General features: G+C 42.8%; 3 protein-coding genes across 6 annotated transcripts in view; 2 read left to right on the forward strand and 1 right to left on the reverse strand.

Moving 5' to 3' along the window:
* Window positions 1-44: 44 nt before the first annotated feature.
* On the forward strand, window positions 45-1,564 carry ccl20b (chemokine (C-C motif) ligand 20b). The gene is made up of 4 exons (XM_053412291.1): window positions 45-181; window positions 297-399; window positions 861-935; window positions 1,176-1,564. The coding sequence occupies exons 1-4, from the start codon at window positions 115-117 to the stop codon at window positions 1,231-1,233; spliced, it is 303 nt and encodes a 100-aa protein (XP_053268266.1). The 5' UTR covers window positions 45-114; the 3' UTR covers window positions 1,234-1,564.
* Window positions 1,520-8,383, reverse strand: tlr22 (toll-like receptor 22). Of its 4 annotated transcripts, none has more exons than XM_053412286.1 (5): window positions 8,263-8,353; window positions 6,636-6,702; window positions 3,925-6,522; window positions 3,541-3,658; window positions 1,520-2,663 (listed from the first exon to the last, which is right to left on the reverse strand). In XM_053412286.1, the coding sequence occupies exons 3-5, from the start codon at window positions 6,446-6,448 to the stop codon at window positions 2,420-2,422; spliced, it is 2,886 nt and encodes a 961-aa protein (XP_053268261.1). In that variant the 5' UTR covers window positions 6,449-6,522; window positions 6,636-6,702; window positions 8,263-8,353; the 3' UTR covers window positions 1,520-2,419. The 4 variants fall into 4 exon arrangements, with proteins under 4 accessions (XP_053268261.1, XP_053268264.1, XP_053268262.1 ...); XM_053412289.1 differs by having other exon boundaries at window positions 3,925-4,251; window positions 8,263-8,347; XM_053412287.1 differs by lacking the exon at window positions 6,636-6,702 and having other exon boundaries at window positions 8,263-8,383.
* A 2,889-nt stretch (window positions 8,384-11,272) lies between these two features.
* cnksr2a (connector enhancer of kinase suppressor of Ras 2a) overlaps window positions 11,273-16,925 on the forward strand; it is a 38,550-nt gene continuing 32,897 nt past the window's right edge. The window contains exon 1 of the mRNA XM_053412935.1: window positions 11,273-11,336. Coding sequence (XP_053268910.1) covers window positions 11,273-11,336 — 64 coding nt within the window. The remainder of the gene's footprint in view (window positions 11,337-16,925) is intronic.

The following is a 16,925-nucleotide window of genomic DNA, read 5'->3' on the forward strand; positions in this document are numbered from 1 at the left end:
AGGGGAAATTCCCACAGGTCTCTTACTTAAGGGCCTCGCTCACTGGTTACCTGTCACACTCTCACCTAAGCTCCTCAAGCCTCACTCTGACACAGAGCCGGCACAGCAAGCAACATGCGTCTCCTGGAAGCCTTCTGCACCCTCGTCCTCCTCAGCACCTTCATCTGCAGCACTCAGTCAGGTGAGTCCAGCTCCAGCAACCAATTAAAATGTTGTATTATATATACAAAGAATATTTTCTGTAAATGTTGTGTTTGACAAGTTTGCTGACTCAGAGCTTTTGTCTGTATTTGCAGCGAGCTGCTGTCTGAGTTACACCAAGCGTATGCTGCCATGCAAACGCATAATGGATTACAGCATCCAGACCATCAACAAGTCATGTGACATCAACGCCATCATGTAAGTAAACGGTCCATCGTGACATCACGTCACTGAACTGAGAAATAGGACAGAAATCATTATTGATTATCTGAGGGAGAATTAAACAATAGCAATGATACGATTTTATTAGATGGACAATTTTGTGCAACAAGTCAATGTGCATTAGGTAGAAACAGGCTGGGATGGTTAGGGTTAGGGATAGGGTTAGGTTAGGGTCACAAACATGTAACATGTGGATGCATCCAAATGTTTAAGTTTCATTGGCTGAAAAAACAGTGTGTGTTTATATATTGTTTGAATTTGGACCTGAAAATACACACGTGAGCTTTGACTTGTGTGCAACAGTGTAGACTGCAGTTAATAAGTACCTGAGACACTCGGAGGTTAATACATAAACTGGAATTAAAACACAAACAGGGAGTGAAACGTTATCTTTGGTGTTAATGACAACATTCCTGTGTTTTCTTTCTTTCCCACAGCTTCCATGTCCTAGGCAAGTTTGTGTGTGCCGACCCTTCACAGACCTGGACCCAGAGCAGGATGAGCTGTGTCAAGTGAGTATTTGAACAGTTGTGATTCTTATTAACAGTTTCTTTTCTTTGGAAAAATCACTTTGTAGTTTCTCAAATTAATTAAAGCTTCTATGCAGACTATAATATCTGACTGTTGTTATTGAGCAACAGCGCCCTCTGCAGCTAACATGTTGTGATTCGTTGATCAAATGGTTTTCATGCAGAGCAAAAACAAAACCTATGAATGTCTCACTGAAGTAAACTCTTGTTTTGTTTTTACAGTGAAAAGAAGAAGAAGCAGGCTCAGATCATCAAAAACAGAACTCCTGGATCAGCATGAACTCCTTAAAACAGTCTATTTATATATATTACAACAAGAACATAATTTATTAGCGGTTCCGATATTTGTAGGATTTTTGTTTGACTTTTTCTTATATATGTTCTGTTTTATAAACAGAGAAGAGTAGTAGCTGTAGCTACAGTGCCCAATCACCAAAAACCAAAACTAGAAATGAAATATTGCTTATGAAAAGTATGGCAATTTCTTTTTTTTCTTTTTGTTTAATTTTCCAACTCTGACAGTCCCATATTGTGGGTTTAGGTTTTGAATATGATACACAACAATATGAATATTGAAATTTTTAATTCATTAAAACAGATGTTTGATCAAACTTGTCTATGTTTGTTTGGATCTTTCTACATTCACAATGTCCCCACGAGTCCATTTATACCTATTAAACAATTCATTTTTAATCTTTATGGAACATGTAACAACAATTTGAAAGCTTGGCACAAAGTTACACAGCCTAGTAAATCCTGTACAATCAAATACACTTACTTTACATAGTCATAGTCTGAAATACGAAGAAATATAATGACATAAAAATATTTATCCCATTAATTGACATTTTATTTATATATAAATGAATACATGTATTTCTGATAAATGTACATGAACAGACGGTACCAAGAAAACAGTGACTTACTCGAAAGTATCTACAGTTGGGGAATTTGTACTTGGCTCCAACACTTGACTTAAAGTATTTAGTTACTGCTGGTAAATAGGGGACATTAGTTTATCGCCTCAAAGTACATCACGAGCTGAGGGGAAACTTTCTGCAATTATTAACTTATTGGCAGGAAGAGGAGATTTTGCTCACTTCCTCTTTGAGGTCAAGTGACAGGCATACTGTACTGGCACGAAAAGAGACTTCACACCACATCCCTGACACTTCCTCTCCTCTGCTGCCCTGGAGATACAGTAACAGACAGTCTGTCACAGTAACAGACAGATTTGCACCGCAAAATGCTTTTTAAGGGTTAAACAGCTCCCATGTTTATGGCTGATTCATTAATTCATCAAGCTTGCTGATCAATGCATTATTCTGCAATAAATAGTAATGATACGCCTCTCTTGATAGATGTATTCCATTTTTGTTGTTAGAAAAGAGCCCAATTAGAGGCCAAAATGACTCATACCAGTCAATTATAGTGGCTGGAAACCTGAACCAGTGAGAGTTTCCACTCTATCGCTGATTATCCACCACATTGAGGGGGAAGCACTCGTCCACTCGATCCTCTCCGGTCCTGAGAGCCTGTCGCAGCTTCTCCCAGAACAGCTCGGTGTGGCCGGCGGCTCGGGGCCAGCTCAGGTAGCTCATCTTGTTCAGCAGTTTCTTCATGCGGTAGTAAGGAGACAGCTCGCCGGTGGGAATCTCCTCCAGGAAGACGAAGATCAGAACGTCCTTCTGCTCGTCGAACAGGCGGAAACTAGACGGGAGGAACAAGGTTGGTGGGGAACTTACGAAGGCACTGCATGTGAAAGTCTTGTTAATTCTGATTTTGAGGTGTAGTATATTCTGCTACCTTTAACCTTAGTATGAACCAGAATCACATGTTTAAGCATGCGGCCCCCATCTTTAGATTCTCAGTAACTCTTCTATGCATTTCTTGTTAGTTCTCTCCCCTAGGGTATGATCTCTGACCCCTTAATGGATGAGTGTAGAAAATGGGTTTTCTTCTACTAAGCACGAGGCATGTTGTTATGAATTCATTCTTACATTTACATGTTATGCGTTCAAACACATGTAATCATGCACCTCTCAACCATGGGATGTGGGATGTTGCCATGGGCGTAGGCAACCCCTATATATATTGTATGTTTGACGCCTGCAAATCGGGCTTCACTATTGGCATGTGAATGTCTCCGGATTTCTAGAGTCCGTCCTGACCTGTAAAGACTTCTGTGTAATAAACTTTAACTATACAAGCAAGTTCTGGGTCTGCGGAGAATTCTTCCTTCAGCATCAACTTCACCATCATCAACCTCTCGGCTGCCCAAAATATACGATAGAGGTCGATAAAAACATGCTATGAAATCATGTAATTCCTGTAAATGAAACTAATAAAGGCTGGAGGCCTTGCCACTCGGGCATCGGGCCCAGCCGCGAGTGGACAGGCACCTCAATGCAGTCAGAGTCCGTGTTTTCGGTACTTAAAACCACAAATATGTAATCTATCAATACTTCCATTGTTATCATTATGTTAAGCTTTGATAACCATACATGTGTAGATTTGAATTCACTATCTGTATGGAGGACTAACGTTACACTTCATGCATCACACGGTCTGGGAGCTGACACATTACCTGGCGACCTGCATCTCTCTGGAGCACCACTCACTCTCCAGGTACCTGCGGCTGATCACACAGATGGTCTTCCTGCTTCCATAGATGGCGTCTACGATGTTATCCACGATGGGTTTACCTGAGGATAGGAAAAACTTAAATGTTAATGCTGATGAGAACGATTCTATGCCACCCTAACTTCTAATTCACCATAAACTCGTTCTCTTACGATCAGTATTTCAGATGCTTCATTAAGGCTCGTTTATGCTCAACATTAATATGGAAATGGGCAGAACCGTCTGGATTTGCACGAACCAGATCTTTAAAATCCAAGCACAGGAGGTTGACTACATTTTGAATCACGTATTAAAGCGCGCCTGGAGCAAAGAGGGTGTAAAATCTCACCTGGCATGAAATCTCGATGGTGCAGACACAGTTTCCAGCCCTGCTCTCCCTCCAGTTTGGGCAGCAGCTCCCTCATGATCCAGGGCTCGTCATTAGCGTTGTAGGAGACGAAGGCGTCGTACTGATTGGGAGGTGTCTTGTTTTTATGCTTTGAGTCGAAGAACATAGCCAAGAAGAAGTAGTATGCATAGGCCAGGTGCCACCTCAGGAAATGGTAGATGAAGGACGCCAGCATAAACACGAGGGTTGCACACGTGGTGGAGATAAACATGATGAATGCTTTGTCCACGGAGCAGAGATGGATGTCGAGGTCCAGGAGTTTCATGCCTTTAAGGTTCACGGGATAGTTGCACTTAAAGTTATAGGCGTCATAAACCTGAGTTTGGTTGTTGTTTTGTACCCACTGGATGAACCAGGCGTTATCACAGTCACAGGTAAAACCGTTCCCTTGAAAATCTGCAAAAACTAGACTTGGCATGGAGTTTATTATATCTTCACTGATAACTGAATATTCATTCTTTCTCGCCTGCACGAACTCCAGCTTGGTGAGGTGGGCATCTGTTAGATAGTCCAGAGACGTAAGACTTGTTCTGGAAATGTAGAGGCTTTTAAGGTTGGGAATCTGGGAAAACCAGTCTGGGGAGAGATCCATAAGTTCATTTGAGCTGATGTCGAGGTTCGTCAGCCGTGGCGTGTCATTAAACATGTCTTTGTGCAAGGAGACAAGGTGAATGTCCCTGATGTTGAAATCCAACAGATTGGTCAAACCTTGCAGTAAGTTAAGAGGCAAAAGAGATCCCCCCTTGCCGTGTTGGGTAGGCATAGCCAACATCTCCAGACGGGACAGCCGAGAAAACGGCGCACGAGGCAAAGATGTAGTATTGCGATATTTAATGTGATTGTCCCTCAGCTCCAAACTTCTCAAATTTATCAGATCATTGAAGACACCTTTGCTTACGTCGGTTTCTTTAATCAGATTTATCTGTAGCAGGAGAGCTGTGAGATTTGTCAATCCAACGAAACTCCCACTTTCAAGTTTAGATATTTGATTTTCATGCAATGACAAGTTCTGGAGGGACCCCAAGCCGCTGAATTCCCCATGTTTAATGGCAGTGAGTTTATTTGTGTTTAAGAGCAGTTGTTTAAGATATGGCAAGGGTGTTTTGAAAGCACCATTTAAATTGGACAAGCGGTTGCTCTGCAGCTTTAGAACTTGCAGTCGTACTAAATCCTTGAAAACGCAATCTGCGAGAGCTGCGATTGAATTCTGATAAAGGTTTAGTTGTTTCAGCATTGTCCGATTGGCAAAGTCATCACATCCAAGTTTGGTTATATTGTTGGAGCTGAGATCCAACTCTGACAGACTTGATAGATTCCTTGTCGCGCATGGAACCGATAAAAGTTTGTTGCCACTCAGACTCAAGATCTTTAGACTGTGCAGAGATCTGAACGCATCGTCTCTGATGGATTTGATCTTATTCTTTGTTAAATCGATCTCTTTTACATTGAAGCACAACTTGAACAAATCTGAACTAACATAAAAGAGTTTGTTGCGGCGGAGCTGCAGCACGGACAGTGTTGGGACGGTGCAGGCAGTTTGAACTAGCTCTGTGAGGTTTGTCTTCATATCATTCATCCTCAGAGATGTTAGGGAGGAGTTTACCATCCACAGCAATGTTTTCATGTCAGTTAACTTCATTCGAAGCCCACTAATATCAAGAGTAGACACTCGGCTTAAGAAAGTCTTGTTACGCACGTCCCAGATCATCGGAGTCACTCCGGGATCTCCGCCGATGGTGAACCAGGTGAGATTTGGAAAAACGTTTGCAGTGATCCGAAAATCTGTGATTCGATTCAGGGACAAGTCGAGGTATTTAAGTACCACTGAGCTGTTGGTCAGTTCCTCTGAGTGAAAAGTGGTTAAACCGTTGCTTTTAAGATACAGTTCACGCAGATTTGGCAGATGCTGTAATATTGATTTGACTTTCGTGATGTGTTTCAGTTTGTTTTTGGAAAAGTCCAACACCTTTAAGCTTTTCAGGGGCTGGAAGGTTGTCTCTGCCACAGTTTGGATGCTGTTACTAAAGACTCTGAGCTCGGTGAGGTTGCTCAGACCGAGAAACAGATCCGCTCCAAGCTCCGAAAGTCTGTTATTATTTAGATTTAACTTGTTCAGGAAAATCAGATTGGCGAAGGCACCGTCGTCTATCTGAGAAATGGAGTTGCGGTTGAGGTCCAGCTGTGTCAAACCTGGTAGATTTTCAAAATCCAACACGTGTACTCTTGAAATCCTGTTTGCAGACAAGTCAAAACCTTTCACCGCTGAGGGAATATCTTGAGGAACAGCTGTGAGTTGCAACTTGTTACATATGGCAATGTTGTAGCTGATTTTGCAGGACTTCATTACAAATCCTGAGATTGGAGCGAGCAAACTGCTGATATTCAGCAAGAAGAAAAAAGTGATGAGTCGGACATTTTTTCTTCCTCCGATTTCTGTTTCATCCGTTTTCACTCCAGGACCCATTTTTAAATCCTGTTTACAGAGCGAAGTCTGTCCAATAGGGAATTCCACTTCTTAGTCCAGTTGGGGATAAAACACTGAAAATTCAATAAAACAGACAAACTCATAATATTACAATAAAGGGAGTATAAACAAGACTGATTCAATATATCCTGTGGGAACCTAAGAGGAATAATGGCTTGATACTTACTGCGTCAAATAAAGAAGAAATGAATCAGCCAACTTAAATCCACCATCCAGTCTTGTAGCTTAATTATCTTCAGTCAAAAAATGTAATTGTCAGATTAAAAATTAGGGTAAAAATGAGATCTCCTTCTGGTAAATATCCAGTGTGAATGAGAGAAGTGTTTGTCTCGCTGTGCAGCTCAACACCTTGCCTCCGCCCTTCATCTCTTTTTACATATCCGATGGAGGCGTTTTTGAGGAAGTGAAAGTTGTTGGCAGGGTTGGTTAAATATGTGATTTTGGGGATACTTCATTCAGCATCATGTACTCTTATGCTTTTATCTTATCTATAAGTTAATGTTAATTACCTTCTCTGAACATTTAAGCGGATTCTGAATTCTCTCCATTACTTTCTTACAAGTTCAAGTAGAGAGTCTGTTCTTGAAAACCAACACTTCCCCTTTCTTTGCTAAACCTAACCCATCTTTATATAAACAACATAATGATGTGGTGCAGTAAGAAACATGTGTAGAGAGAGTCAAAGCCTGTGCTGAGCTGGTTCCCAGTTCAGGGGCTGCATCCTTTGGACCAGGCCGTCTGATTTCAGTTCTGCCTTCGTGGTTTATGGCCTTGTCTTCATCTAGTCCCCTGTAAACTGAGTCCTCTGATGATTGTGGAACAGTGTAACTTGTTGAAAGGCCATAGTTTCCCTTATGACTAATACATACTGAAGTAATATAGTAAATTTCAAAATGATGAAATGATGTAACAGGATGAAAATGTCCCTTCTTGTTCGCTGGCGTTCATCACAAGAGTGACTCAGCGATGATTCTAAATCACGACAAAGGTAAAATATTGCAGATTTAAATCACAGCTTGTAAATTAAAGTTTGGTCCTTTTGTTGTCACGGAATCAGAAAAGCCATCGGTTCACAGATGGCACATTTATTATGGGAAGTAATCTTATTCCCTCATTCCTGGATCCAGCCCTCGTTTCTCCTTTTCACTTCCCTGTTCATGTACGATTATTCATTTGGTTGCTGAACTGAGTCAGTGTGTCCCTTGTCATCTATGAACAGTCCTGTCACCTTAAAGATTGAGGCCAGGGACAATAACAAAATACTTGAGCCACGTTAAAAGAATAAATAAAGGAACAAATGCTTCAAACATACGTAAACTCCAATCTGAGCCTTTTCGTGAGGTTTAAAAGTAAGTTTGTAACGTGAGTTTTTAAACCAACATGAAGTTATTGCATTATTTTATTTCACAATCTCCGATTAGATAAACAGGGCAGCGGCGTTGACAGTTGAGGAAATCTTGACTTCTGCATTTGGTTCCCTTCTTTCTTCAATTTGTCCTTTTATGCTCAGCTAATCAGTAACTAGTGATCTAGGTTCTGACTGCGTCTGCAACACGTGGACTCTCGTCTCTAGTTCCTAGCAGAGGTGTAAAGGAACTAATTACATTTACTCACGTTACTGTAATTGAGTAGTTTTTTTGTGTACTTTGTAATGTTTTGAGTACTTTTTGAAATGGGTAATTTTACTTTTACTTAAGTAGATTTTGACTGAAGTATTGTACTTCGCTACATTGGAAATTACATCCGTTACTTAGTAAAAAAAATTTTAGTTCAAGGCGCAAGGCAATACTCACTGCAGTGGTAGACAGTGGTAGACAGTGTTGTGCGTGAACGAGTTCAAAAGAACGCGTTCATTCCAACAGCAAGGCTCACCCGCCAGTAGCGATCTTTTACGTATTCTTCAGGAAGTGCCTTTTCAAAATAAAAGAAAGCATTTCAAAATAAATGTATCAAAACTTTGATTTGTTGTGCCTTTTGTTTGCAGGGTATGAATAAATAAACAGGCAAAATTAGCAATAATAAAACAAAATAAATACATTTATTTTAGTAATTGATACATATGAAGTACAGTTTAAGGCAAGGGGTAGTGATGGATAAAGTTTTCTTTAAAAAACAAGTTAAGTCTTTCATTCTCACTTTCCACCTTAAAACTATGAAATGAACTGAACTATGAACTAGTTCAGAATTTAAATGGTGAACTATGAACATGAACTATTCATGTCCACTTGTATGAACTGAACTTTGAACTAGTTAATGATAGAATTTTCCGCCAGTTGAGATTAAAGCAGATTAAGAAAACCCCCCTGGACACATCTCAGCAAGCAGTTTGCCTTCAAACGCAAAAGAGGCAACAGCTATATAATGCTGAAACTCAACAAGAAGTTTGTAGACTAGTGCTCTAAAGGTGGACCAAAGTTGAACCAAAACTTTAAATATACAGTGGGACGGCAGCATTTTAACATTTTATTTTAGCTGTCATGTGGTTCATGTCTTGACATGTCCTCCCAAAAGTCCTTAAATGTTGTGTTGACATGTTAAATGTTTAATGTTGGACATGTTTAATGTCATTGCACTTATATTTGTAAAGATCCTCCTTTAATTAAAAATAACTGTTTTTTGATTGGATTTATGACTCCTTGTCCTTTTTTGCACTGTTTAAGAGATGGGTACTTTAACTTGTACTTAAGTAAAATCCCATCAAAGTAAAGGTAATTTTACTTGAGTACAATATTCAGTACTTTTTACACATCTGGCCAAAATATCCTGGATACGAATGCTGGCAAAGAGGCCAATCTACTGATGTGCTCTGAACACATCACTCAAACATTACGTTTCCAGCTGTAACACTGCTTGAACATCCTCGTTTTCCCTTTTCACCAGCAGAGGTCACAGTTGGGAAAGGAAACGCTAACCAGCCTCCCTCCGTCCACTGGATAACAGCCTCTATAGTGTGTGTCCGTGTGTGTGTGTGTGCGTGTGTGTCCGTGTGTGTGTGTGTGTGTGTGTGTGTGCATACATCCACCTACAGGGGAGATGACGCAGCAGTGAATCAGATCACTAGAAACCAGATCAGATTTTTATCTCCAGTGATTCTTGTTTCTTCCGTTTGTTGCAGCTAAACTGTTCCTGCAGTGAACTTGTGTGACTTCGTTTCAGCCTGTTTGAATTGTGACTGAAATGCATGAAGGGGTGAGATGGTCCTCCTTTAACACACACACACACACACACACACACACACACACACACACACACACACACACACACACACACTTGTAAACAACATGTTGTCTTTTAATAATAGGACCGAACTTCGAATCCCTGTTGGGCCTTGGCAGAGGTATGAGCTCTACTGAGGAACATTCTCGTTAATTTGTTTGTGTCATTGTGAACAGGATTACACAAAAACTACTGGATGGATTTCCACGGAATTGAATGGAAGGATAGAACTAAAACCAAGAAAGAACCCAATGAATTTTGGGGTAAATCCTGAAAATACTTGAACCGCTGTCTTTAACATTATGAGACGGGGTATTTTTCAACAATTTCACGGATTTCACTGTGAATATTCCAATAGATCCTGCTGAAAATATCAGGTCTGATATTTGTGAGTGTGCGATTTGGTGCAGCTCAATTGAATTGAAGGGGACTGCAGGGCCTGTAGTCTCAACGTCATCCTAGTTTGATCTGAAATTGAATCAGCCGGACGAACAAAACAATGCGGAAGCGTCCAAACACTCCCGATCTGGACTTTAGGCTCCCTCCATCACTGAGAGCTAATGAGATGTAAATGCAGATAAATGATCTGATGGAGTGGAGGTGTGGGAGGTGGAGAGGTTGGCTGAGGAATTAAGTTTCCTCACACAGAGGAAAGTGAGTCCATACATCATGTCGACGTGGAGGTGATGCTCAATTCAATTAAAAAGTTTGATGTTTGCAAATCATTAAAATCTAAAATAACACATCTCTCTCTCTCTCTCTCTCTCTCTCTCCCCCCCACCCCTGTGTAACAAACTCACACACCTCCTCTCTCTGTCACTCACACACGTCCTTATTAAACATCTTCTGAGAATATATCTTCCCTCATATCTCCACGGTTCTATCGTCTCCCAGAGGGAATGCACTGATGTGTAGTGCGCGTGGAGCCACCCACTGGGTGCACGGTATAATCATATCTGGAGAGAGAGAGGGGGAGAGAGAAAGAGGGAGGGAGAGAGAGAGGGAGAGAGAGGGAGAGAGGGAAGGGTAGGGAGGGAGAGAGAGGTGCAGTCGTATATGTGGAGTCCGGTCTGACTTATCCACAGTGTCCTCCACTGCTGCTGCCGGTGACGGAGTGGTTGCGCACACACACCTACACACACTCCTCTCCATCTCTGTCGCACATGCACGCACACACGCGCACGGACACACACACACCGGGAAGCCAGGATCGGGCTGATGCACTAAAGAGAGAGAGAGAGAGAGCGAGAGAGGGCGAGGGAGAGAGAGGCGACACATGTCAGACGGGATCGCGCAGGGGAATGTACCGGATTCCGCTGCACACTCGCCCGGGCTGTCCCGCTGCTGCGCTGCGTTAACGGGACGACACCGGACCGTGCCAGGGGCGACAGGGGGGCCGGACCGGGGATAGTGTGAGGGGAGGGGTGGGGGTGGGGGGGGACAGAAGGAGTCACCTGGCTGCAGATCGAGGGAGGGGAGGAAGGCAGGGAGGGGTCGTGGGGAGGTGTGTGCCCGCCTCACGGAGCTCTGTTCTCGGCTTGGCGACGCCGCTTGCGCGCAAAGGAGACTCCGCGCAAAGTTTCCTCGATGGCGCTGGTGATGGAGCCGGTGAGCAAATGGAGCACGAGCCAGGTGGTGGACTGGATGAAAGGTACACACACACACACACACACACACACACACACACACACACACACACACACACACAAACATCCCTATTGAATATAATTAATTACACTCCTGGATGCACATACACACACTGAGTGATCGTGACATTAATGAAGACAGAGGCGATGTTATGCTGCGTGGGAGCTGTGTGTGTGTGTGTGTGTGTGTGTTTGTGTGCGTGTGTGTGTGTTCATGCATCATCCAGGCACCTGATGATCACTGGTGATGATGGTGGTGATGTAATGTGAAAGTAGCTGGAGGAGAATCAGCCAAACTTCAATGCTGAGTGCAGGGGCGGCTGTAGGAACTTTAGATTCTTGGGGGGCACAGATTCAAGGGGGGGGGGGGGGGGGGGGGGTCACATTTGGCAAACAAGTAGAAAATATGGTGAAGCTCAGATTTTAAATGGAAAACTAATAGGCACATCTATGAAGTGACAGTTGCGTCGCGTAGTACGACATTTTGCCGGAGGATTAATGAAGTATTAAGGGATTTTATCGGCTGTGTATTGCAGTACCTCCAGGAACCAGCAGAGAAGGAGGCGGTAAGGCTGTTGGTGGCCACCCGACAGTATTACAACCATAGAAGAAGAAGAAGTGTTCCTGTGACATACAACTCAGATTGACACATCATTTAATAATTAGCCTCGCTTTACAAATAACTCCATACCCTCCAATCAAATCGTGTTTAAACCAACAAGTTCAATTGCCAGCCAATCAGTTGACATTGATACAGAAGGTGAGGCAGCGGGCTGACCTGGTGTGTGTTGGTGAGTTTGAGGATTTTATTTCCTGTGTACTTCTCTTTAGCATTGTATTGATAGCTAGCATCCATGCTAGCATGAAAGTCAGCTATGTTGTGTGTTCCAACCAGGAAGCTGTGATTGTTGTCGTTATGATGATCGCACTGGCACCAAGCGTTGGCTACTCCCACCTTCAAGCGTTAAATGTTATACATTAAAACTAAAGATGGAGCAAGATACTATGTGTCATGGCGTTGTTTGTGTTGTTTTGTCATTTTGCTGTAATTGGGAATGTCTTTGTAATAGTGTGTGGCATTTTGTCACTGTTGGTGTTTAATATAATTGTGTGTCTGTGTAGTCCCTCGACTTTCCAACAAGAAATGTTAACGCCGCCTGAGCATCCTCTTTAACTCAGAGCTCATCTTGTATTGTTGCCCCCCCCCCCCCCCCCCCCGTGAAGCAGCCTTTGCTTGTTTACACTGAACTAAACAGAGCTGGCATGAAGCCGCCCCCGTGTGTGATTTTACATAGCGTGCTGGAATCAGAGGCGTGACATGTAGCATTGGTGTCTGTTTGGTTTTGTGCCTACCTCAGCTGCTGGTTCAAAGCTAGAACAATGGCCCCAAAGTCTTTGTTTGAGAGATTCCCACCTTGAACAGGCCTTTTACAGCGATCCTCTCATTCTCACACCCTGGGATCAGAGGGCACCAGGGAGCTGAGCTTCTCCTCTGACTGAGAAAAGAGGCTTTGAGCATGAAACGACTGATAAACTAGGATTGAGGTAGATTTACTCATCTTTCTAGTGTTAAAGCTTCTTTTAGATTCTAAAAGATGCTCAGTCCTGTCATCTTAAGAGTGATTAATGAGTAAGGAAGAAAAATAAATCAATAAAAAACACACAAAAAGCCTAAATTAGTGTTTTAATATTGTACAAATAGTGAAAGAGCTACCCAAATGCATTATGCTGCTTGACAATGCATTTTTTATATCTTTGCTGTGGTTAATGGTTCAACGTAGACGATACGACACACCAATCAATCACATACCCCATCATAAAACATTTTCAGTTTGACTTGTTGCCAGCATAATTTTAAAGACCTGTACGTTGGCTCATCTCAGCGTCGGTATCCGCCAGGCTTCCCCCGAAGACACCTGCCAAAAGGAGACCTGTCTCGGTGAAGACCGGTCCATTTACGAGATTTATTATCGAAATGAATCTAGTTTAAATTAACAGTTAAGAGTTTTAGCCGTGCTGCCAATACTGCGAGTTCCATTAAGCAATTAATACACGTCCAATTTGGAGGAAATGGCTTTGACGTGAAGGTCATTTCAAAAGAGTCCATTCAGTTCATAAAAGCAATTAAGGCTTCTTCAGAGGCTGTAAGTCTTTCTTGTTGAAAGCAGTGGACGGTGTCATGACAATCCTAAAATCTCCTCCACGCTCCCAGCTGTTGACATTTCCTGAAGTCACCTCAGCGCCGGAAGGAACTTTATCGAGTCGGTGTCACTCGGTGCTAAAACAATATTTGTGGTCGGGTCTTTAAAGTGATCTCCCGGCCCAACGTCAGGATTCTCTCTGTCAAACCCTCATTCACCTCCAAGCGTAAAAAGCAGGTTGTAAAAAGTGAGCAGTTGTTTGGATTCACAGAAGCTCTAATAACCTCCAGTCGGTTTTTCACTGCACATATTTTGACATGTCACAGCAGGAGAAGCAAAGATGAAACCGATTTAGGATTAATTCTGTTGATTGTCTGTAAATATCTTGATATTTCATGACAGTGAAACAGCCTGTAGGTTTATACCATGACACTGGACCAATATCACCATTAAAACACATTTTACTTAACATTGTACCATGACAAAGATCTGTGCTACTTTTTGGAAACACATACTGAACAGGCCATCTTGAACTGGACGGTTGTTTTCCTTTGTTAGAGAGAACGGTTCTAATATTGATGCAGATTATTATATGTTTTGTTCGGTCGCTCTCACATCACATCTCTCTCCTCATGATGTCAGGGGCTGTAATTTATCGCCTCTCCTCATGCTCAGCTGTCAGCTTGAAATGATGGAATAACCTTGTCCCGTCTTGGCTGTTTGTCGTCTGCCGTTGGTTTCACAACGAGCTGTAGATCTTCTCTTTTATGACCAAACACCTTCCGTCTATTGGACGAACATTCGTTTTGTTATTCCTGCTGGACGCGGTTTGGACATAAGGTCAATAGGTCACGATATCCCTCCTTTTGGACCAGGAGAAGATTTTTAACTGGTTTCACAACTTCAAATTCATTTCTGACCAGTTGTTTTCGAAATAAAGGCCTTTTTCGTTAATCTGAAATGACAGCGCCCCCATCAGGCCAGTGAGTATAAGGCTGGAAACAAATCAAAAGTGTTATTTATTCATTCTTATGCAAATTTGACTTTTTGAACTTACAAGTTGGGACATAGCATCGAGATGCATCATCGCTCTATGATCCACCAAACACAACCACGTCCAAAGAAGTATGACTAACGCACCAAATATTAGGAAACATGTCACGTGTTCTCCATCATGTATGTTTCATGCGTATAAAAGCACGTCAGGGAATTTATTCTGACTCACATGCCTCAATAAAATGCAAATGTGGAAATTTACATGATGTACTTTTCTCAGATCCTCATCATCGGATGGGTTATCGCTCGATCATGTGCATATGGCATGTGTTTATAAGTGCCCCTCTGTGTGCGTGTGTGTGTGTGTGTGTGTGTGTGTATATGGTATATATGTGTATTTGTGGGTGGATGGTGAGTTGTTCGTCTCAGACCGTCTGTGCAGAACAGCTGACAGACACACACCCCCCCCCCGCTCGGAACAGAAGGCTCCACCCGGGTCCTCGGACATTTGCACACACACACACACACGCACACACGCACACACACACACACATATACACTTCCATGCAGTGTACACACACACACACACACAATACACGTGGCATGCCTTAGTGTGGTATTCGGTTAACTCTGGGTCTCTGGGGTGTGTCTGTGGCGACAGAGGTGAAACGTGATATACAGTATTCGGATACTGTGTGTGTGTTTGTGTGTGTGTGTGAGTGTGTGTGTGTGTGTGTCTACCATAACATACAGATCGCATATACTACAGACGTTTGGGGCCAAAAGGTCTGGGCATTGTCGACTTGGCGACAGTGTTGCTTTGGCACGACTGATGGGAGTGGAACACTTCAATAGTAATGTGAGATCCTACTGTACATTGGAAGGAATGGTGGGAATTCTGGTTCCCTCACGTTCGGCTCACACAAGAAGCCAGGGAACACTTTACCTAATTTCTTCTGTACGGATTTAATTGCTGGACGCGACAACAGACTCTTGAGAATGCAAAACATTTGTCAGCTTCCGACTGAAGAGCCGGGGCCCGGTGTTTGTTGGTTCATTTGTGTGCGAGGCGTGAACATGTGGTGCTTTGGGAAATTAGGTCTGAAGTGCTTCAGTCACTCGGAGGCCAAAGAGTCCGGGCGAGCCTGTGAAAGTCACGGCGGCATGAAGCGGCTCCGTCCATTTACATGCTGCCACCGGCTCAGTGATGAAGCTCTGTGATTTCAAACAGTTTCTGTTTTGTTCAATTATGTTGAACCTTGTGCTGCCAGCGCACTCAACAAGAACCAAGTGAGGAGTGTATAAAGTTGTCCTAATGGAGACAGATGTAGGAAGGTTACCTGTTGGCATTTCAGCAGGTTTGAACTTGCACCTTGCTGACAACTCTAACATTTTGTAGTGGAAGAATAATGTCATGTATCTGTGTCTTCTACATGGATCATCATCTGGCTCCCGACTTACCTGGAGACCTGGTTGCTTTGGCCTTTGGTCTTTAAAGTACATGTGCGTGGCCGTGAATTGCATATTTAAAATCCTTTGTCTGGTTTCGTTTTAAAGAAGAGTCTTTGTGCAGACTTTTCAAAGACTTTGCTCTTTTGTTTTCTAGCTTGGCTAATTACATTGGCACAAGACTGATGTGATAAGAGCAAAAAGTCATCAAATACCCAGACCATTAACGGATGAGTTTCCCCCAGTCTGTTTCCCCAGTCCGACATTGGGATTCAAACTGGCAACCTCCTTGTCACAAACTCACCTCAAATAGCTTCCGGGCTTCCGACATCGTGCAGATGCAGATCTCAGGGACACAGGGGGAGCTCGTCTAACTTTTATTGTTCCAAGCTTCAGTGTTTGGAGCAGATGACACATAACCCAACAGAGAGGGCCAGGTCTTTTATAGAACTCTCCAACATCCCAGAAGTCACCGCAAAATCAAGTTTTATTGGGTGTGTATGTGTGTGTGTGTGTGTGTGTGTGTGAGTGTGTGTGTGACAGAGAGAAAGAGGGTGTTTGTGGGAGTTTGGCTCGCCTGCTGTTGTGAAAAGTGTGCCTCTGTGGGAGTTAAATGTGTGAGTCAGCTATGAATCACACTTCTCCTGCATCAGTCAAACACACACATGAACTCTCTGACAGTCACACACATGGATGTGCACGTAAACATACTTGCACATGCGGAGATATAAGAGATTAGACGCTGAACCCCCACACAGAAAGGAACACTGCACTGGAGATTGTCAGTTTATAGGAAAACAGCATTTTTACTGCATAATGGATTTTCAGCCGGGGGCTAGTTGTCCCCCTGCCTGCATTCACTAAACGTACAACAATAAAAAAAAGTCTAATAATCAACACAATAACAGCCAAAATAATACATATTGAGTAACTAACACCTCAGCAAGTGCTGGGAATGTGTGTGTGAGATGTGAAAAAAGAAAAAGGGGTGGCGGCCTCCTCCGTAGA

The sequence above is a fragment of the Pleuronectes platessa genome, chromosome 20 (assembly GCF_947347685.1).
Source record: "Pleuronectes platessa chromosome 20, fPlePla1.1, whole genome shotgun sequence".
Taxonomy (NCBI): domain Eukaryota; kingdom Metazoa; phylum Chordata; class Actinopteri; order Pleuronectiformes; family Pleuronectidae; genus Pleuronectes; species Pleuronectes platessa.